At 42.8% G+C, this 19,187-nt stretch overlaps 1 protein-coding gene across 9 annotated transcripts in view; it reads left to right on the top strand.

Annotated features, from left to right (window-relative positions):
* Nrxn3 (neurexin 3) overlaps positions 1–19,187 on the top strand; it is a 1,763,451-nt gene that overhangs the window by 109,482 nt on the left and 1,634,782 nt on the right. For all 9 annotated transcript variants that reach the window (XR_003850606.1, XR_003850607.1, XR_003850608.1 and 6 more), the window contains exon 3: positions 6,020–6,037. Coding sequence is in view for 5 of the 9 variants with exons in the window: in XM_008839710.2 (XP_008837932.1) it covers positions 6,020–6,037 (18 nt within the window). In the remaining 4 variants the exon portion in view is untranslated. The remainder of the gene's footprint in view (positions 1–6,019; positions 6,038–19,187) is intronic.

The raw sequence follows: 19,187 nt of genomic DNA, 5'->3' as shown, positions 1-19,187 counted from the left end.
TGGTGAAGATTAAGAAAGGGTGCATCTAAAGTGCTTGTCACAGTACCCAGAACACTGATTATGCCAGATAAGCGTGAGCTTCACGATGATTAGTGCTGCTTCTAACCCATTTTCTTCTCACTTGCTGGAAGTGATGGTGTCAGCATAAAGGACATGGAGAGAAGAATCCAGAGCCACATTGCCAGGATTCAGTCTCTGGCTATATAGACGGTATGACTGAGAGCTTAGTTACCTAAGTGTTCTGCCTGTCAGTGTCTTTCTAAAGTGGGTGTGATAACAGCTCCCACCTCACAGGGTGATTTTGTGTAGTGCCTAGTACGTAGAAGTTATCAGTCAATATTGATTGATAATTCAATTTCTTTTATGTAGGAGATGAAAATTTCATATAAATGACCAAAAACTCTGAGGCCACAAAACAAAGAGAGAGGTGGGATTATAGCCACAGGTAAGTTTGTGGCTCCCTACCTTGTTGCTATCTCATTTCTGAGGCTAGTATGTACCCCCAGAGCCTTCTCTGCTAGTTCTTGCTACAGTCTGAGGTTCATGTATGGGGAGTAGCCTTGGACACCAAAACTGACCAGAGGAAACACATATGTAAATAGTGTGTGCAGTGCATAAGCTTTTTCGTGTGTGTGTGTGTGTGTGTGTGTGTGTGTGTGTGTGTGTGTGTGTGTGGGCACATGTGTGGAGGTCAGAGAACAACCTCAGGGGTTTGTTCTGATGTCTCACCTTCTTTTGAAACAGGTTCTACTGTGGTTTGACACAGCATATGCCGAGCTAGCAGGCCCGCAAGCTTCCAGGGAGTCTCCTGTCTCTGCCTCCCATCTTGCAGTAGCAGCACTGGGGTATAGACACATGCTGCCATACCCAGCTTTTTTATGTGGGTTCTAGAGATTCAAACTCAGGTTCTCATGCTTGTGCTGTAAGCCCTTTAACTTCCCAACTTTGTGTCAATTTTTAAATGAACAAAAGGTAGGAGAAAATTTGCAGAAGCAAAGGCCATTGACAACCAGATGAGATTGATCTCAGAGAAGCAGCACCCTCACCAGAGCCAGCCCTTCCCCAGCCATCTCCTGCTGTTTTATTTTCTCACACTGCTTGGCCTGTAGTTTTCCAGAGTGCCACTGCATTTCAATCTATATTCTATTTTCTCTCCTAGAAAATAGGTCAAACTCAAGGCAGAGTTCACCAGGTGGAGTCCCCGAAGGTTTGGCTGGGACTCTCGAGTCTGGCTGTGCAGCTGCTCCATGTTCCCCAAACCACCTCTATGGATCTGGGAGGGCTGTGGAAGGAGAAAGTAGGATAATTTGAGATTCATGCCTCTTGATATGGTCTAGTCCAAATGAAGGTTCAGATGGGAGGGTTCCCCCAGCTAGATTCACATCTTCAAGTGTGACAATGGTGGGCAGTCCTTTCTTTTCTCCTGTAGTTAGAAAAGCCAGGCCCCCCAAACTGCAAGACATTGTTTCCTTTGAACTTGAGCATAACCATGCTGAGTGTATGCTCCTGTGGCTTCAGTTATTGTTCAATATGCCATCAGCGTCCATGAGTGGAGGTGGAAATGCCCTGATTTACTTCTCCCCTGGTTGTGATGCTAGAGGAAATAGGTGAAGGTTGACGTCAGGCTCCAAATCCTTCTTTTCTTGTTTTGCTTACTTTGGTTGGAGTGTGGCAGTCTTGCAGGAGCTGGCTTCAGACTTAACCAGGAATAGTCTTCATTAGGGTTTGTTTTCCCCTGTGTATGTCTTGAGTACCTGCTGCCTGCTGAGGACTGTGCCTTAGAGGCAGAGCCAGGAGGAAAGTACTGAGCTATGGAAACTAGTCCTCAGACCTCTCATCCTGTTGGTAGAAATAAGCAGAGTGGGTCCTTCAGGAGGAAAGTATTGAGCTATGGAAACCAGTCAGACCTCTCGTCCTGTTGGTAGAAATAAGCAGAGTGGGTCCTTTCTGCAACCTTTGCACTTGCTGCTTTCCTGCTTGAACTGTCTTCATCAGGTATATGTAAAGTTCATCTTCCTCAGGTATCAGCTCAAATATAATATTACTTCTTCTGAAAGGTCTTCTTTTACTCTCCTTTCTGACATGGGGACTCTTGCTCCCACTTAACTTGTTTCTCCTTTCTTCATCCCAGTAATCACATGTCACGTCATATTATGTATATCTATGTTGTGTTGCTTAGATCTTCCATGAAAACCTCGAAGTATTTAATTTATTATGTGTATACTTCATGTAGAAAGTAGGGTCTGCCCTATAATTGGTGCTCTATCAGTATGTATTGAATATGAATAAAGAATCTCCATGGATACAACTCACTAGCAAGATACTGTGAGGATCTCCATTTATAGAAGAGAAGATTGAGGTTCAGAGATGCTGAGGCAATTGCCTGTGGACAGAGGGCAGAGCTGGGATTTGATTTGAGGTCAGTTAAGCTTCTCCCATTGTACAAAGAAGCCCTGTTTTCTTCTGTGCTGTCTCATTTGTGTGGAGGCTCTCTCTATATGGTAACAAAGATGGCAGCCAGAAGCACCAGAGAAAAGACAGCACCCCATTTCCTGATAATTTCAGTGAAATTCCCTGGGAACACTCTCATTGGCTGGGCTTGGTCATATGTCTGTTCTTGGCCTAGAGAGAGAATATTCCCATGATTTAACCTGAATCATGTGACTCCTTTTAGAGCTGTGGTAAGAGCTGGGGTCATCTCTACCAACTACATGGATTAAAGGTGGGAAAGGAGGTCCCCTGGAAGAGAGCTAGGGATTTTTATAGGAAGAGGAAGAGGTGCTGAAGAGACAGTATTGATACGCTGATGCAGCCAAGTTCCTCATCCTTCCCCTTTAGACATCCATCCTCTCTTCACCTCCTGCCTCTGACACTTCTTTCTGGTCAGAATTGAGTCCAGTAATTTAGGTCACTCACTATTTCATGGGCCAGGGGCTGGGTGATACTGTGTCTCTATTCCTACAGTTGGAATAAAGCTCAGGACTGCTTACAGTCACTGCCACAGCCAGGAACCGCACTCAGACATTGTTGTGCCCCCAGCCCCCCAGTACAAAGGCTTTTATGGGTGTCATTGTTGTCCCTCTGAGACAAGAAAAGGTGCTATGTTTTAATGCATAGGGTTACAACTGCACTGAATTAAAGCACAGGAAGTAAAACAAAAGAAATACAGGATTTGTCTTGACCCTTGGTCCTCAGACTCTAACTACTTCTTTCCCTACTTTGCACTGAGGACTGTGGAAGGGGGAGCTGGAACATTCGTTCATTCATTCCCATTCATAAGTAGAAGAGTTGAACACAAATCACAGCCTTACTTCCCGGGGTCTTTTGGTGTTTCCAGTGATCCATCTGGTCAATATATTTTGGTACTTCTGTCTGTGGTAATTCAACACGACAACAGTCAGAGCTGCTACCATTTCTGCAGAGTTTGCCTTGTGTTCAGTGCTTTACAAGCATTTTATCTCATTGAAGTCTCACAACACCCCCATGAGGGAGAATCTGTTATTTCCATTTTATAGTTGAGGGAAATGACTTTGAGAGAAGTTCAGTGATGGGCCCAAGGCCACAGAACAAGCTGGGATGTAGTTCAGGTTCACATATCTCCAAGTTTAGGATCATAATCACAATACCAAAATGGGCAACTAACTTGTATCTAAAAACCAGTGGGGTTCCAAGGGACCTTGTTTCTCTGGGTCTTGGTACCCTCAAAGATTGTGTTTGTATGAACAAGTATTGACATTCTTAACACAGAACACCACATCCTGTTTAAAATCCTGTGAAAATTAAGGGATATTTTATGAGATCACTAGTCTAGGTGATCCATCAGTCACAGTTAATGGCCCTGCTTGCTTATCTATGAGGGTGCTCTCCTCACCCACCTGTTCTACTTCTATTTTCTTCATCCCTCTCACCACTCAACCTCTAAATCTAACTCACCAGAAAACCTGAAAGGGGGTGTGTCTGAAGAATGATTCAGAGTTCTCAAGAAGTCCCTTTGGCTAGATATAGCTTCCAGAGATTGCAGGGCATGCACTGAGTGAATGCTCAGCTGTTGCTATAAATATGTCCCTCCCAGATGTGAGGGCACAGCTCAATCTGGTCAGAGCCTGGATTTTCCTGGGATAAGAGCCCTGAGGACTTGCTTTACAACTCTGGTTTCAGATGTTTCATTATTGGCATGGAGTGTTACCTGCCTTGTTTAAGCAGCATGTTAAAACCACAGAGTAAAACCAGAGAGGATCAGTCATGATCTGCTCCTGGGGTATCTGGGAAATTCTCAGTGAGCTTAAGGGCACTTTCTTTTATATATATATAATTTTTATTTTATGTGTATGCGTGTATTGCCTATGTGTAGGTAAGTGCACCCGTGTCGTGCAATGCCTGTGGAGGACAGAAGAGGTTGTTGGATCCCTTGAAACTGGAGTTAACGGACAGTTGTTAGCTGCCATGTGGGTGCTGGGATTCAAACCCTGGTCTTCTGCAAGAACAACCAGTGTTCTTAACCGCTGAGCCAACTCTCCAGCCCCAAGGACACTTTCTTTAGCGTACAGATTGAACTGGATCCTGTGTACCCTTGAGAGACCTGGGCTTCAGCTCAATGAATGTTGAACTAGATGGAACTAAGAGATATTGGATCATTTTCTAAGCTCTGTCTCTGAACTGGCTGTGTGACCTTGGACAAACCTATCTGTCTCTTCACCTTCCATCCTAACAAGAAGAAGAAGGAGGAAGAGGAGGAGGAGGAGGAAGAAGAAGAGGAGGAGGAGGAGGAGGAGGAGGAGGAAGAAGAAGAAGAAGAAGAAGAAGAAGAAGAAGAAGAAGAAGAAGAAGAAGAAGAAGAAGAAACAACTAGATAATCAGTATCTATAGTCATTCCAGATCCACTATGCAATGATTCGAAGAAGAAGAAGAAGAAGAAGAAGAAGAAGAAGAAGAAGAAGAAGAAGAAGAAGAAGAAGAAGAAGAAGAAACTAGATAATCAGTGTCTATAGTCATTCCAGATCCACTATGCAATGATTCGAAGTACATCCACCGAGGATTGCCTGATGGTCAGTGGTTTCCCAAAGCAGTATCTATCTGCCTCTGCTGTAGTAAACATTGCCAGACTGTCTGAGTGTTTTAACAATACCTTGGGCTGTTCTCACTTAGGTTTCCCTAGCAAGACCCTATTTCACATCTGTGGGAAAAGGAAGAAGACATTGCGCTGTTCATGAAGATGATGGGAGTGAACTGTTCTGTAGGTTTTAAAAAGTTTCATCGACTTAATTCATGTGTCAACCTTTCTAGGTTTGTGCATTTATTTGTGGTTGACAAAAGTAATTTACATAGGCAATTCTTGTCATTAGTGATGGGGTAAAAAGCAAGGAGAAAAATTAAGGGCATAAGGAAACAAAATTTCAATTTCTATGGTGGATATTCAGCTCACACATAATGTCATGCACATGCTGCTGTCTGTGATGAAGAACGGTCACTGGGAATATGAGAAGGGAGGGAATTATACCTGTTTTGTGATCTTATGTCCTTCAGTGTTGTGTGCTGAATGATGTTGCAACTTGCTCTTGACTCTGATGCCTCTTTTCCTTTGCTCCTAAAGGGAGTGGTTTACACATTTTTTTCTCTCTGCTGGGCAACCTTGCTTGCTTTCATGTCCAGTGTTTGGCATCAGAAGAAGAGGAGGATGTGCTTGGGTGTTGGTGTGTAGAAATCAGCCAGAATATTTTAACCAATATTCTTTCAGGACTCTAGGTTGCTTGGCTCTTTGGAGCCCTATCTGATTCCAGGATGATGTCTTTCCGGACAGATGGGAAGCTTACCTCTTTTGCTACATGCACAGTGAAAAAGGAGTTTAACTCCTTGGCTTGCATGGGTGGTTTTGGGTGAAGGTCGAATTTGGGGGGCTTGCATGAGCTTGATACTCATGCAAGAATACACGGTATTGTGTGTGGGCACACTGCTAACTCTTCTTCCTTTCTCTCCCTTTTCTCTCCTCTCCCTTTCCATTTCTTTGAAAATGCGGCCACAGATGTCAGTCAAGGTCCAGGTGAGTCTTTGTGCTTGCACAGCTGCTGTGGGAATTTCCCCTCTGCTAGATTGTGCATGGTTTGATTCAGAGTGACCCCTTTTCCCAGGGATTAAAAATCTTAGTATATTGCATTTTCACTGATTTTTGGTTTAGAAGAAGAAATGCCTTGAAGTAATAGATTTGTATTAGCTTTGAAGAACTATTTTAAAATGAATGGAATTTGGCTCCCTGGCTTAAATGATCATTTCCTTTGATTTCAGAGTGAATCAAGGAAGTGGAAAATTAGCAAGTTTTGAAAATATTTGAAAAGGCATTTTTAGCTGTGTGTTATCCAATGTAATGAATATTTGCCTTGTTTTCTAACTATAATTTCATTGGTTAAAAGCTGAAGATATGACATATTCAGTCCAGAAAATATACTGGCAAATGAAGGTTTCTTTTTATTCTAATAATTGTCTCTTTTTTCCCCCACAATGACATTAATGATATTAAATTGACTTTTCAGTCATTGTGTAATACAAGTTCACTGTAAACAAACAAAAGGGTGGTTTGATTGGTTTTTGTTAATAGAAATGCCAAAGACTCATTTTTATGATTATTGGACATTTCTGTTTAAAGTGCATGATCATCCAGAGTCCTAGTTTTAAGCATTGTGTATATTTGGACACACATATATACAATCATAAGAGATGATACAACCATTTATAGATTCGAAGTTTCAAATGATTTAGAATGATTTGGTAGCTATTCTTAACTAGCTAGAACTCTGAGTTAAGAATGGGTAACTTCTGGGGCTGGAGAGATGGCTCAGCGGTTAAGAGCACTGACTGTTCTTGCAGAGGACCCAGGTTCGATTCCCAGCACCCACTTGGCAGCTACGAACCGTCCTTAACTCCAGTTCCAGAGGAATCCGACGCCCTCTTCTGACCTCCACAGCATTGCATGACACGGGTGCACTCACATACACGCAGGCAATACACTCATACACATAAAATAAAAATAATAAATAAAATATAAAAAAAAGAATAGGTAAATTCACCAAATAGAATGGGGGTGTCATCTTAGATATCTTCCTGTTTGTTTAGTCCTTTTTATATTTAATCCTTGTAGCCTAAATATATGATGAGTACTGCTATATACTATTTAATGTGCAGGAAATTTAGGGCCTGACAGGTCGAGTGGTCATAGCACTCATGGATGGTAGTATCTGAACTCTAAAGCTAATTCCTACTTCAATGGTACTTGCTGGGTTTCATCACTGAAAATTCCCAGTCACTGGAGATCTTATAAGCCTTCTTGATGGTATGATTGCCACTTGTTTGGTTTTTGCTTAGAGGTAATGTGGCAGCCTTTCCCCACATGAATTTATTCATCATTATTTTTCAATATCTAAAATAGCCAATCACCTGTACTTAGGTAGGGCCCTTCTGACCATTGTTCTGTATGGGATGTTACATATTATAATAATATAGTTATCCCTACCAAATACAGAGGGGTTTCCTGTCTCTGTTATTTTCTGCCTGTCCTTCATCTTTAAAAACAATTGAAAAACAACAACAACAACAACAACTGATATTTGGACCACAGTGCAGGACATTTCCTACAAAAATACCTTAGGAGCTAGGGTCATGGCTCATTTGGTAAAGTCCTTACTGTACAAACATGAGAATCTGAGTTCAGTCCTCAGAAACCACATTTAAAAAAAACATGTGCAGAGGCTTACTTTGTAATTTAGCACTGGAGAGGAAGAAGTAGGCAGATCCCAAGGACTTCCTGGTCAGTCAACCTTCTTGGTGAGTTGGTGATTCCAGGCCAATGAGAGACCCTGTCTCAAAACAAAACAAAACAAAAAACAAAAACCAACAACAACAGCAAAAAAGCATGATCTGCACCTGAAGAAGGATGCCTGAAGTTGCCCTCTGGCCACTGACAGGTACATGCATACAGGTGCACCTACACACACACACCCACACACACACACCCACACACACACACCCACACACACACACCCACACACACACACCCACACACACACACCCACACACACACACCCACACACACACACCCACACACACACACCCACACACACACACACACACACACCTGCACACATATGGAAACAAACATACAAACCATCACTTTCATTCTTTCTGAATAAAAATATTTTAGTTCATTCACTCATTCAACAAATAATTATTTACCCATCACTCTGGACAGAACAGTGAACAAAGCAGAAGATAATCCTTGGTTTCATTTACCTTTTATTCTAAACAGGGGCAGACACACACACCCGCATATACACACACACATACACACATTTGTATTACATATTACATGCATGTGTTGATGCATATTATGGCATATGATGACTGATAAATAAGGTGTGGAGAGAAATGGAATATGTAAAGGAGACATCGTGGTTTACAGAGGGTATCCGGGAAGACCACTCTGCCAGCAGGACATTTAATCCAAGGAAGTTAGAGAGTAAGTCCCACACCTCAGGTTTTATTTGTTAAGGTTAACTTGGCTTTGTTCTTCCTGACCAACAGCAGGGAGACCAAGAATCACCACTTCAAGTGGTACCTGTGCCTACATAGGTTCTCCCCAATGAGGGATGAATGGGGATTGACATCCAGCCTTCATTTTTCTTGTCCAGCCTGTGTTCATGGGGACATCTTTTTTTCTATCACAAAGACACCATATTTGTCTTGTGTGGAAGAGACAATAGAGGGAACTACAGGCCTTCTTTTATCTATTCAAGGGGTGGAGGCCCGTGACTGACCCTTCTGTAGATAATGGCAACTGTTAATGCCCGCCTTTCCCACCACAGTTCCATTTAAAGGTCGTTATCTCTTAATAACTGGCTGAGTATGTGGTCTGAGCCCCATTTTATTGCTGATGAAGTCAGAGCCCACAGAGGTTAAGTGATGTGCTACACTCACCCAGTTATTGAATATCAGGACCAAGAGGGGCTTCCAGCCTAATTCTAAATTTTGTGCCCTTCGTTCTGCCCTTGAAATGTCTAGGGCTGATTGCCATTCCTGTCACTCCTCCAACCGCTTGATTCTTTTTTGTGATTTCTGAGCCTGAAGAAAATTCTTGGTTCTGATATGTGTGTTGTGACTGTGGACATGGCAGGAGGCGGCCTGGCCCTTGTGGAGGTCAGTGGGTATCCTTCCATTTCTCACAGCTCTTGGCCAGGCAATCTGGAGTCAGTAGCCTTGTGGCTCTGACACAAGAACCCTTTAATGGTTCTCTTATTTTTTCCTTCACTTCAGGAAGACAAATTGGAGATTTTATGAACTAATGTAATTGTTTACCTAGGGGCTGCTAGAAGACTATAAAGGGATGATTGATTAATTGATGAATTTTACATGCTGAGCAGATTGGTTGGAAATAACCCTACTGTAAAATGCATTTGGGATAGGGCTGGTGGGAAATACCTTTCCCAGGATCCAGGAGATAGGCTGGGGACTCTTGATAGTGAGTTTTGGATACCCAGGTCAAATGTACAAGTGAGTTCCAATAGACTGCCACATAAATTGAAAGCCTTACCTCCTAATCCCTGGAAAGAGATTCAAAATAATAAAAGCAACAGCAAGCATTTATATCCATCCAATCTCAGGGAGATTGCTGTGCTTTACCTTACATTTTCATGTTAGCTTCTCCTGGTAGGCATTGCTGTCTCCCCTGCTGATGGGAAAAGGGAGCCTTGGACACTCCAGTAACCTTCCTGTGGTCACCTCCTACTAGTCACTAGACCAGGATTCCTGTGCCAACAGAGCCTATGCTCTTGTTCATCTAAACCTTACATTTCTGCAGTGGTCCTGTGAGCTTGGACCATGACTTACTTGTGTCTACACATCTTTGCATAGTATATAGCAGCCACAAGCATAAGGGGCATTCTGAATCTGCAGGGACCTGAGACAGTGGAGCTTAAAGGGTATCCTGTCGAAGGACTACAAACTTTTCAGAGTCAGAAACTGAGGCCCAAAGAAGGAAAGTGACCTCCCCAAGACCATGTAATTCATATATATTCTGGAGAGGACCCTGTCAAGTCCTGTAACCCATTTTTACTCTCTGGGACTTGTCACTGTTCTCCCTGGACCTCTTTTGGGGCAGTCCCATCCCTGCCCTGCCCTCCTCACTCCTGTATGTTTCAGAATTCTCTGCCAAGAGGGGAAGGAATCATTTGATATGTGAGGAGATGGGAGGGTAGTGGAAGGAGCCCTCCCTTTCCCGCCCTTCCCTTGGCACCTCTCGCTCATGCCTGAGGGCTGTTTATGGTGCTCTCTGTCAGCCTTTCCCCTCAGAATGGATAATTTCTCAGGCTCTGCCTGCTGATTAGAGCTGGAATTTAAATGAATAACTGTGACCTTGTGGATGTGCCCTAGTTATTCACAGGCCCAATGAGGAAACAGGCCTCATGCTCCGTCTGTCAGAGCCCTGGCAGGTACTGGAGGAGGGGCTTCTATCTGTGGGGGCCCAGCAAAGGCCTGGTCTGCTATTTCCAAAAGAACTGAAGTTGCAGTTTGTGGCTTCCTCTACCTGCTCACTCTTGACTTCTGTCCCTCACTGCGTTTCCCCTTCAGTATAAGTCAGCCAGGGTACCTGGTTACCAGTTCTGAGCACTTCCCTGTCTCCAGGGAGTGGCTCAGTCCAGCTGAGGGATACTGATCTGAACATGTGGTCAGAATACAGTCTCTAACAAGTGTGATTCAGGCCTTAGATGTAAAGGGGTTGCTGTAGAAGCCCTGTGGGTAACTGCAGGACCAGTAGAATTGGCATTGCTTGGGAGCTCAGCAGAAATGGGGAAGCTCAGGCCTTACTCACATCTACTAAGGTGGAGTCATCATTTTTTCCAAAAGCCCTAAGTGCAAGCACATTAACCTTTGAGAAGCACTGACCTCAGCTTTCTAGTCTCTCTTCCCTTTGGGGCCACCTGGGCTGCCTGTCCTGAGGAAGTTGTGATTTACCTTGCTGAAGCCTTAGGCCACATCCCTTTGTGCTGGATACAGTATGAACTATGTGCTTGTCTGGTTGGCTAGAGGAGATGGAAGGAGATGGAGATTAGGGAAGGGAAAGAATGAGACTCATTGACCACTGAGTCTGGCTGCTGTTCAGGTCCTTTCCACATAGCAGCTTAGGTACTGCAAGGAAGATGGCACAGGCTAAAGCAGAGATGGGAACACTTTCAAGGAGGCCTCATCCAGCTCACTGGATTTGGATTTTTACATTCCAAGGTGGCTGAAGACAATGAAAAGAACAATTAGCAACACAAAAGCTTTATGAAGTTTGGCTTTCCATATTTGTAAAGTTTTTGTCAGAACACAGCTATATTCATTCACCTGTGTATAGCCTGGGCTGCCTTTGAGCTGTAAAGGCAAAGTTGAGTAGTTGAAAACCTCAGATACCATCTGGCCCTTTAAGGAAAATCTCAATTACCCCTGGGTTAAATAGAGCACAGACTGAGTCAGATGTTGGGGCCAATCTCTTGGCTCTACTACATCAATCTGACTTGTTCACGTTGCTTTACCATTGTGGCCTCTACTTTTTACATCTATAAAATGGGGACCATCACTGTGCATAGCTTGTAGGGCTGCTTTAAAGATCGAGTTACTGTATGCAGTCTTTAGAACAGCCATATATCTTTGATTCTTTCAACATGTTGTTGTTTCATAGATGAACACTGACAAAGGTTAAAAAACTTAAACCCAAGCGAACAGCCCCTTTTCCTTGTATCTTGGTCTCCTCCGTGCTCCCTGTGTTATAATGTAGAATTCCTCCAACACACCTGAGCTTCTCTTCTCTCTCTACCCTATTCCCATCCTGATATCCTAGAGATATCTCAAGTTTAGATCCTTCACATTGTTCTCGAGCACGACTTGGGATCCCAGTAAAAGAAGACAAGGGACCCAGTATCCACAGAGGAACACCATGTACCAGGTCCCTACCACTTTACAGATGAAGAACTTTGGGGTCTTAAGACACTGTACCCTTTGCCCAAGGCCAGAAAGAGATATGATAGACTTTAAGATTTAAATTCAAGTCTGAGATTCCTGCTCTGTAGTTCTTCCACTTTATACAGGAGTTAGGTACCCTTGCCTAAGTCATCCAACCTTACTAGGAAACAGACTTCTTTAATGTGAAGGATCTGAATCAAATGGTCTTTCAGGCTCCACCCATTCTGAATGTTTATGATCATCTCATTGAGATACTTGAATAATGCCATCCTATCACGAAGACTTACAGCTCCTGACTACAGTACTACCTGAAACATATTTGTCTCTTCTTTCCAACTCCTTTGGGTAATAGTCACACTTGCCTTTTCTCTTATTACCTTACTAGGAAACTCACTTGACATTTATTGAGCTTGTATTTTGAGCTAGGCACTGAAATGCTACGTTTTGCATGTGTTATTTAATTCTTTAGACACCCCCATGAGGTAGATTCTGTTACTAAGTGCATGTCACCCATGAATAAACTGATTCAAGTTTGGTAAGTAACCACTGATATCATGCAGTAAAAGTTGGCAGAGTAGGTTATAAACTCTGATCTGTTTTATCCTGGAGGCATTTCAAGAGTTGTTCCACTAGAGAATACGCTCCACAAAGGTTCACACCTGCTCATTACTGTGTGTTCTTGACTTACCACAGCAGTGCCAGTACATTGCAAACACAGAATAAATACTTCCCGGGTGAATGGAGGGTGCTTAGGACTCAGCTCTTGGTTTCGTCCCATGCTCCTGTGTAAGTCTCCTTTTTATTGGGAGTTTACCCTGAGACAGAAGGTAGTTGAATCAATTTTTATTCAGTGCCACTTTTAGGCTGAGCTTGGTGGGAGATTCAGGCTACAGGGAAATCCACCTCTTCTGTGTATAGTTGGATTGGAAGTGTGTCCTTGGCTGGGCCAACACTGTTCATTCTCTAGCTGGTTGCCCAGTTGGGGCCTGGGAAGACCCTCTTCGCTCTAACAGCTATTTGTGATGAGTAAGTATAAGTAAGGAGCTCTCTTCTGGCCTGCCTCCAGTTTTGCCCATCTCAGGGAAGCAGATCACTGAATCTTGAAGCTTTTTCTCTAAAGTCTTTTAAAAATCTCTTCCTTTACTGTCAGGGCTGGAGAGACGGCTTAATGCTTAAGAATACCAGCTGTTCCTTCAGAAGACCTGGATTCAGTTCACAGCACCCACAAGATGACTAACAACCATCTGTAACTCCAGTTCCAGGGGATCCGATGCCCTCTTCTGCCCTCTGCGGGCATTGCATGGCATGGGTACACTTATACACATAAAATTAAACTAGTAAAGTATTTTAAAATCTCTTAGTGCCCTAGAAAGGCAAAGATATGCTAGGTATAGGTATGTTTCAGGTATAGCACATGCCTGAAATACCAGCACTGGAGAGGTTAAAGCAGGGGGAATCACAATTTCAAGCCTAGCCTGGGCCACAGAATGAGTCTGAGATCAGACTATACTACATGTCATGACTCTGTCAAAGAGAAGAAAGAACAAAGGAAGAAAAGGGGAGGAAGGAAGAAGAAGAAATGGAGGGAGATTGAAAAGGCATATCCATTAGATGGTGGTTTTAGTCACATTTCATTTATCAATTTTGGAGGGCAAGGCCAGAGTTAGAGCAGTATCCTGTAGCCTCAATGGGATAGTATTACCCCATGCCTGAGTGCATCAGATGTGTTGGGAGGATGTTTATTTGTTACTTCAATGATGAAGGACATCTGTGGCATTCAGTAACAAAGGACAATGAATACTGAGCATCCTGTGTTATATGGGAAAGCCCATGCAGAGATTTGTGCTACTCAGAATATCACTGATGAGAATACCAAAGAGAAGTTATTTAGGGGAAAATGAGGTCATAGAACGTCCACACAACACAGCTAAGTCACGCAGCCTATTTGTGTCAGTGTTGGAAACCTTGTCAGGCTAGCCTATGGAGGTCTAGTAAGGACACAGGCTAAGCTGGCCAGTTTGCTGGGCCAGGCCTCAGGAGGGGTGGGAGATGGAATGCAGCCCAGAGTCTGGGATAGTTAGTTGTCTTGAGGAGCAGCTTAGTGGACTGGGAACACAAAGGGGGCCATCTAAGGATGCAGTGGGCAAAGGTTGGCTTGTGCTGTCAGCTTATTAGAGAAATGGTGTTAGGCCTGGCTGGGTTGTACGCACCTGTAATTCTGGGCACTGAGGAGGCTGAGACCAGAACACTCGGGTTCCAGGACAGATTGGGCTACATAGTGAGACTCTGTCTCAAACAAGCAAACAAACACATAAATAAAATGTTGGTAAGAGATGAGAATGGACAGAGAGGTACCCTAGAAAGACCAATCTCCTAAACAGTGACAGCAATAACAGGTTTTACTACAGGCCATGAACTGTACCATGTGCTCCTCCATGTGTTACTGCATGTGATTATCACAGTGTTCATGGGGGATATTTTACATGTAAGAGGTAGATATTTTACAGGAAAGAGGCATAGAAAAGTTAAGTTGCCCCATATCTCACAGTTTAAGGTAGAGCTGGGATTTGAATCCAGACTTTGAATTACAGAGAGCAGAGGTTTACAAAGCACCAACATGGCTTGGAAAATGAATAAAGGAGATCCAGTCTATTAAAGAAAGAGTTCTCCAAGGCAAGTCTGATCTGTCCAAAGTTAGAGGACCACTGTTGTAAAGAAAGTAATCTGGAAGGCGAGGGGTGTGGAACTTCCCCCTTAACCTTAGTTTTATCTGCACAAGGATGTTAGAACAAGGATGGAAGTAGAAAGAGGGCAGAATGAGTCATCTCTCTATGTTCCAGTTTAGGTCATAGGGCTTGTACAGCCACTGCCCTCACATTATATCCAAATGCATAGTTGTCGCATATCTTCCCCCTGTCCCCCCAGAAGTACAGGGAGTGTCTTATTCTTGAAGAACAGAGACCTCCGTGCTGCATGCCCACCCATATTTTGCCACACAATCTTGTTATAATCAGCATGTTTAGGATGGAAGGGACCCAAATGGTTATCAAGACTCTGTACCAAAAGTCTGGGTCTTTTGTGTAAAATTTTATTGCAACTTGCTTTGAGCTCCTTTGGCAATGAGCAATTCATTGATCTTTAAGTCTTTCCGTTCCATGCCAACAGTACAGATTGTTTGAAGAACGCTTTCTTATCCTCAGTTGCTGCAGCATTTCCCACCTGTGTAGCTTCCAGCCTTTTGAGACACACAGAACAGCTCTAATTACACTCTGAGTGTTTGAAGTCAAGGCTTTTGTCTTTACAGATTTTCTTTCCTAAGGACTGAAACTTCTCCAGTTTCTTTACCCATTCTCAACCAAGGGTTTTTAATTCTTTCATGTAGGTCATTGTTCCCTGAAAAAATGGATTTTTTTCTGTAGCCCTTCTAAAGAAGGGACATCCACACAGCATGCAGTACTCTGGGCACGACTGGGATCAGCTCATTATAGAGCTGCTCCTTTGCTGCCTTGTTCTACATTCTACATATATCAATGGCAATACTAAACACCTTACTTTGTTTTTAATGACCATTGTATTAAATTGAACTTGAGGTCAATGAAAACCTTTACTATTTTTGTGTGCACTCTTAAGTCATTTCTCTCCTTTCATGGACTTGTGCAATTGGTTTATTTGACTTAGCATGGAGCCATTCTTTGATTCTGCTAAATCCAGCACACCACGATCTATTTGGATGCAGTTCTTTTATCGGGCACATCAACTGTTCCTTCTAGCCTTGTGTTATTCATGAATGGGAAACGATTTCAGAGAAGTTCATGACAGGGGAGATCAAGGACTTTCTCTCTTGTGGGATGAATCTTTTCTAAAAGTCATTCTTGCTGATACTTTAACTCTTAGAGTAAAAAGCATGACTGCTTTTGTCTCTTTGTCATTTCTGACGTTCATTCATGAAGAAATCTCTCCATTTCTTTCTCCTACCAATAGGAAGAATAGATCAGGAAAGTGCTGCAAATGTCCTTAACCCTGTGACTATGCCACATAGATGTCAGTGACTTGTGGACTTGATTGGAAGCAACACTTCTTGTTCAGTCCAGCCACCATGCTACTGGAATAAAGTTGGGCTAGAAACAAAACTACCTCAGCTACCACACTACAAAAGACTAGATGGTGAGGATTAAACATAGTGGCATTAAGGGAGGACAAAACCCAGAGGTGAGGGTCAGGCTGACCCCTATCTTAGAGAACCAGCAGTAGGCCTCTTTTCTCCTATGTCTCTGAAAACTATCATCACTGCTAGTCCACTTATCAGCTTAATACTGTGCCAAGCTTGTGGAAAAGCTGGGCATTTTTGAGTGTTAGCTCAGGATTGCTGTTAGGTAATCAATCAGCTGGAAGCTTGTACAGTTCAACTGAGTTGGTAGTAGGCTATCCTTGATACTGCCATTCTGGTCATGGATATTGTTCTTAGAACAATAGTTTGAACAATTTGAAATCGTTATTTCTATAGGTCAGAACCAGCCAAGTGTATTGTTGCATCCGATTCCATGCATTATGTTGCCTGGCCTCTTTGCATTTATTGATCTCAGTGTCACAAGAGATCAGTAGCTGTCTCGTAAAACATCACTTGCACTCTCTTCTATTGCATTTCTGGCAAGCGTAACTTAGTCCTTGTTCCACTGTCTATTCATGTTGACTGTTTACCTCTTTTTCTTGAATATACAACTTTTAAGATACTTGACAGAAGAGCTCACATCCTTACCTAGTCCTCTCTTATTTGGGTGAAGCATGAAAGTTCCTTCAGCCATCCTACATCTGTTGTGTTTGGGGATCCTCATAGTCCTGGTTATCCTTTCTCCACCTGACTCATGCCCTTCCTAATAGGTGGTACCATGCTCCTGAGAAGAGAGGAGACTTGGGGAGTAAGGGGGATGTGAGGTTGTGCTTAAGTGCCAGAATTTACATTTGTTTCTTAATTTTTTTTCTTTTTTGAGTTTCACTGTGTAGCCTAAGCTGCCCTCAATTTTTTCATCTTCCTGCCTTAGCCTTTTGAGTTCTAGGATTATGAGTGGACACCACCAAGCCAGGCCCTTAAAATTAAATTTCATTTTTTGTCTATTCCCAACCTTTTAGATCCCTATTCTAGTAGCCAACAAATTAGTTATTCATATGAGCTATGGGACATCACAACTCAACATGCAGATAACAGATTATGAATATTCAGCCAAGTCATTGATCATAATATGGGTCAGGCTTGGGCTGGGCTGTAAAGTAGGGGTCAACTCTTGGTAGAAAACTACAGTCTATAATGAAGGTCAGGAATTGCCCACGGGTGAGCTAGTCTTAGGCAAGATTGCAGACTTAGGTGGAGCTTCCCTTTAGAAACTTCCCTTTCCCTTTGGGCATTCCCCCACCTAATCCCCATGCCCTTGGTCCCTTCCATGGTAGCAGACTTCAGCCTGCATGTCTCCTTCTTTCATTCTGGAGACCCTGTGGCATGTCCCTGTCTTTGGGGGGAAAGCTCTTTAGTTGTCTGTCCTGATGGTCTTCCCACATGATGATGCTAAGGGCTGGATTTGAGTATGTCTCATGCATAGATTTGTATTATAAAGAGGGAAGTGACTCAGTAATCCCAAGAAATGGCCCAGGAAAGGAAGAGTCTCATGTTTAAATAGAAATAGACATTGAGACTTGGGGGATTGCTCACTGCTTAAAAACTTCCCATGAAAACTTGAGGATGAGTTCAGAGCCCCCCAAACTTAAGAATCTACATGAATGCTGGATGGGCATGGTGACCTACCTGTAATTCTAGCCTCTGAAGGCAGAGATGAGCATCCCCAGAATGAGCTGAATTATAAGATTATCCAGATCAGGAAGCTCTGGGTTTGATTGAGAGAGCTTGCCTCATTAAATAAGGTGCAAGAGTGATTGAGTATGTTTCCTGACATCAACCCCAGACCTCTACATGCAGGTATACTCACAGGTGCACATTTACACAGAGATGTGCTCACACATGCAACATGCATTCAACACATGCAACATGCATGCAAACACATGCACACGTACATGAAAACGGAAAAAGAAAAATATACACATTCAGTTACTTCCATCTTTGAAGTACAGATGTCAGCATGAGATTCTTCCCCTTTCTCTCTTTCCCAAATTCCCAGTCACCCTATGGATAGAATCTCTGGAGCCCTGCTCTTTGTCAGGCTTCTTTCCTCCATCTTCATTACCTCCTTAGTTCTTCTGGAAATATCAACTGAATGTTTCCATTATCTTCTGATTTTATACAATTACTCTTTAAAAAAAATCCTCTTGGCTTTGTGAGGATCCAGTGTTGGCACTTGTAGCAATTAGTGACATTTAATTTTTTTCTTTTTATATAGAAAGGAGAAATGATAAATGGGGATTTTTTTCCCCCACTGGGTTAAAAGTTATCCTGAAAGTGAATAAAATAAAAATCTTGGCAGAGATAAGTTGTTTCTGTACCCCTCCCCTGATTTTTCCTTTCCTTCCCCCACCCCCTTTTTTTTTGAAATATTTTCCTCCATTACCCAGCTAGGGAGAAGGAAGGAAGGACATATTGAAAACCACCTGAGGTGGATGGAATATTATGGGTTTAAAAGGGAGACAACATTAGCTTAAATGATGGAGGCCTTCAACTTCTGGCCTGGTTCCTGAACACAGCATCTTCCTCTTGCCTGTTTCAGTAAGCGGTTTCTAGTCTCTTTATTAGTCATTCTCATGACAGGCTTCATGATGGCCACAGCTGCTTATAAATGACTCTCCTTTCATAGCCATTTCCATTTTCCCAAGTGGCAAAACCAGCTCTCTCCATGGGAGTTTTTCTGAAGGGTATAACATAGTTTAGGCAGCCATATGTATATTTCGCATATATTTTACATATGATTTGCAGCCTGTTCCAGGGCAATTTCAACTTTGCATGTTGTATTGATCAGTGATCTTTTCTTTCATTTTGTTCTAGTATGTACCATGGGAACCTGTGCATCACAGATTCACAGGCACACATAGCACTTGAAGAAGAGGAGGGAGTCAGATGCATGAGATACTGAGTTGGGATTCAGCATGGTCTCTAGATCCAGTGAAAGTAGTATTTTGACAGGGTGTGAATCAGATAGAGAACACTTCAATTCTTTTCCTCTTTTATTATTGTAATTATTATTATTGTAATTATTATTATTATTATT

This window comes from Nannospalax galili, unplaced genomic scaffold (assembly GCF_000622305.1).
Source record: "Nannospalax galili isolate Female #2095 unplaced genomic scaffold, S.galili_v1.0 scaffold330, whole genome shotgun sequence".
Lineage (NCBI taxonomy): Eukaryota > Metazoa > Chordata > Mammalia > Rodentia > Spalacidae > Nannospalax > Nannospalax galili.
The sequence above is the reverse complement of the archived record's forward strand: the minus strand, read 5'-3'. Positions and strand labels throughout refer to the sequence as shown.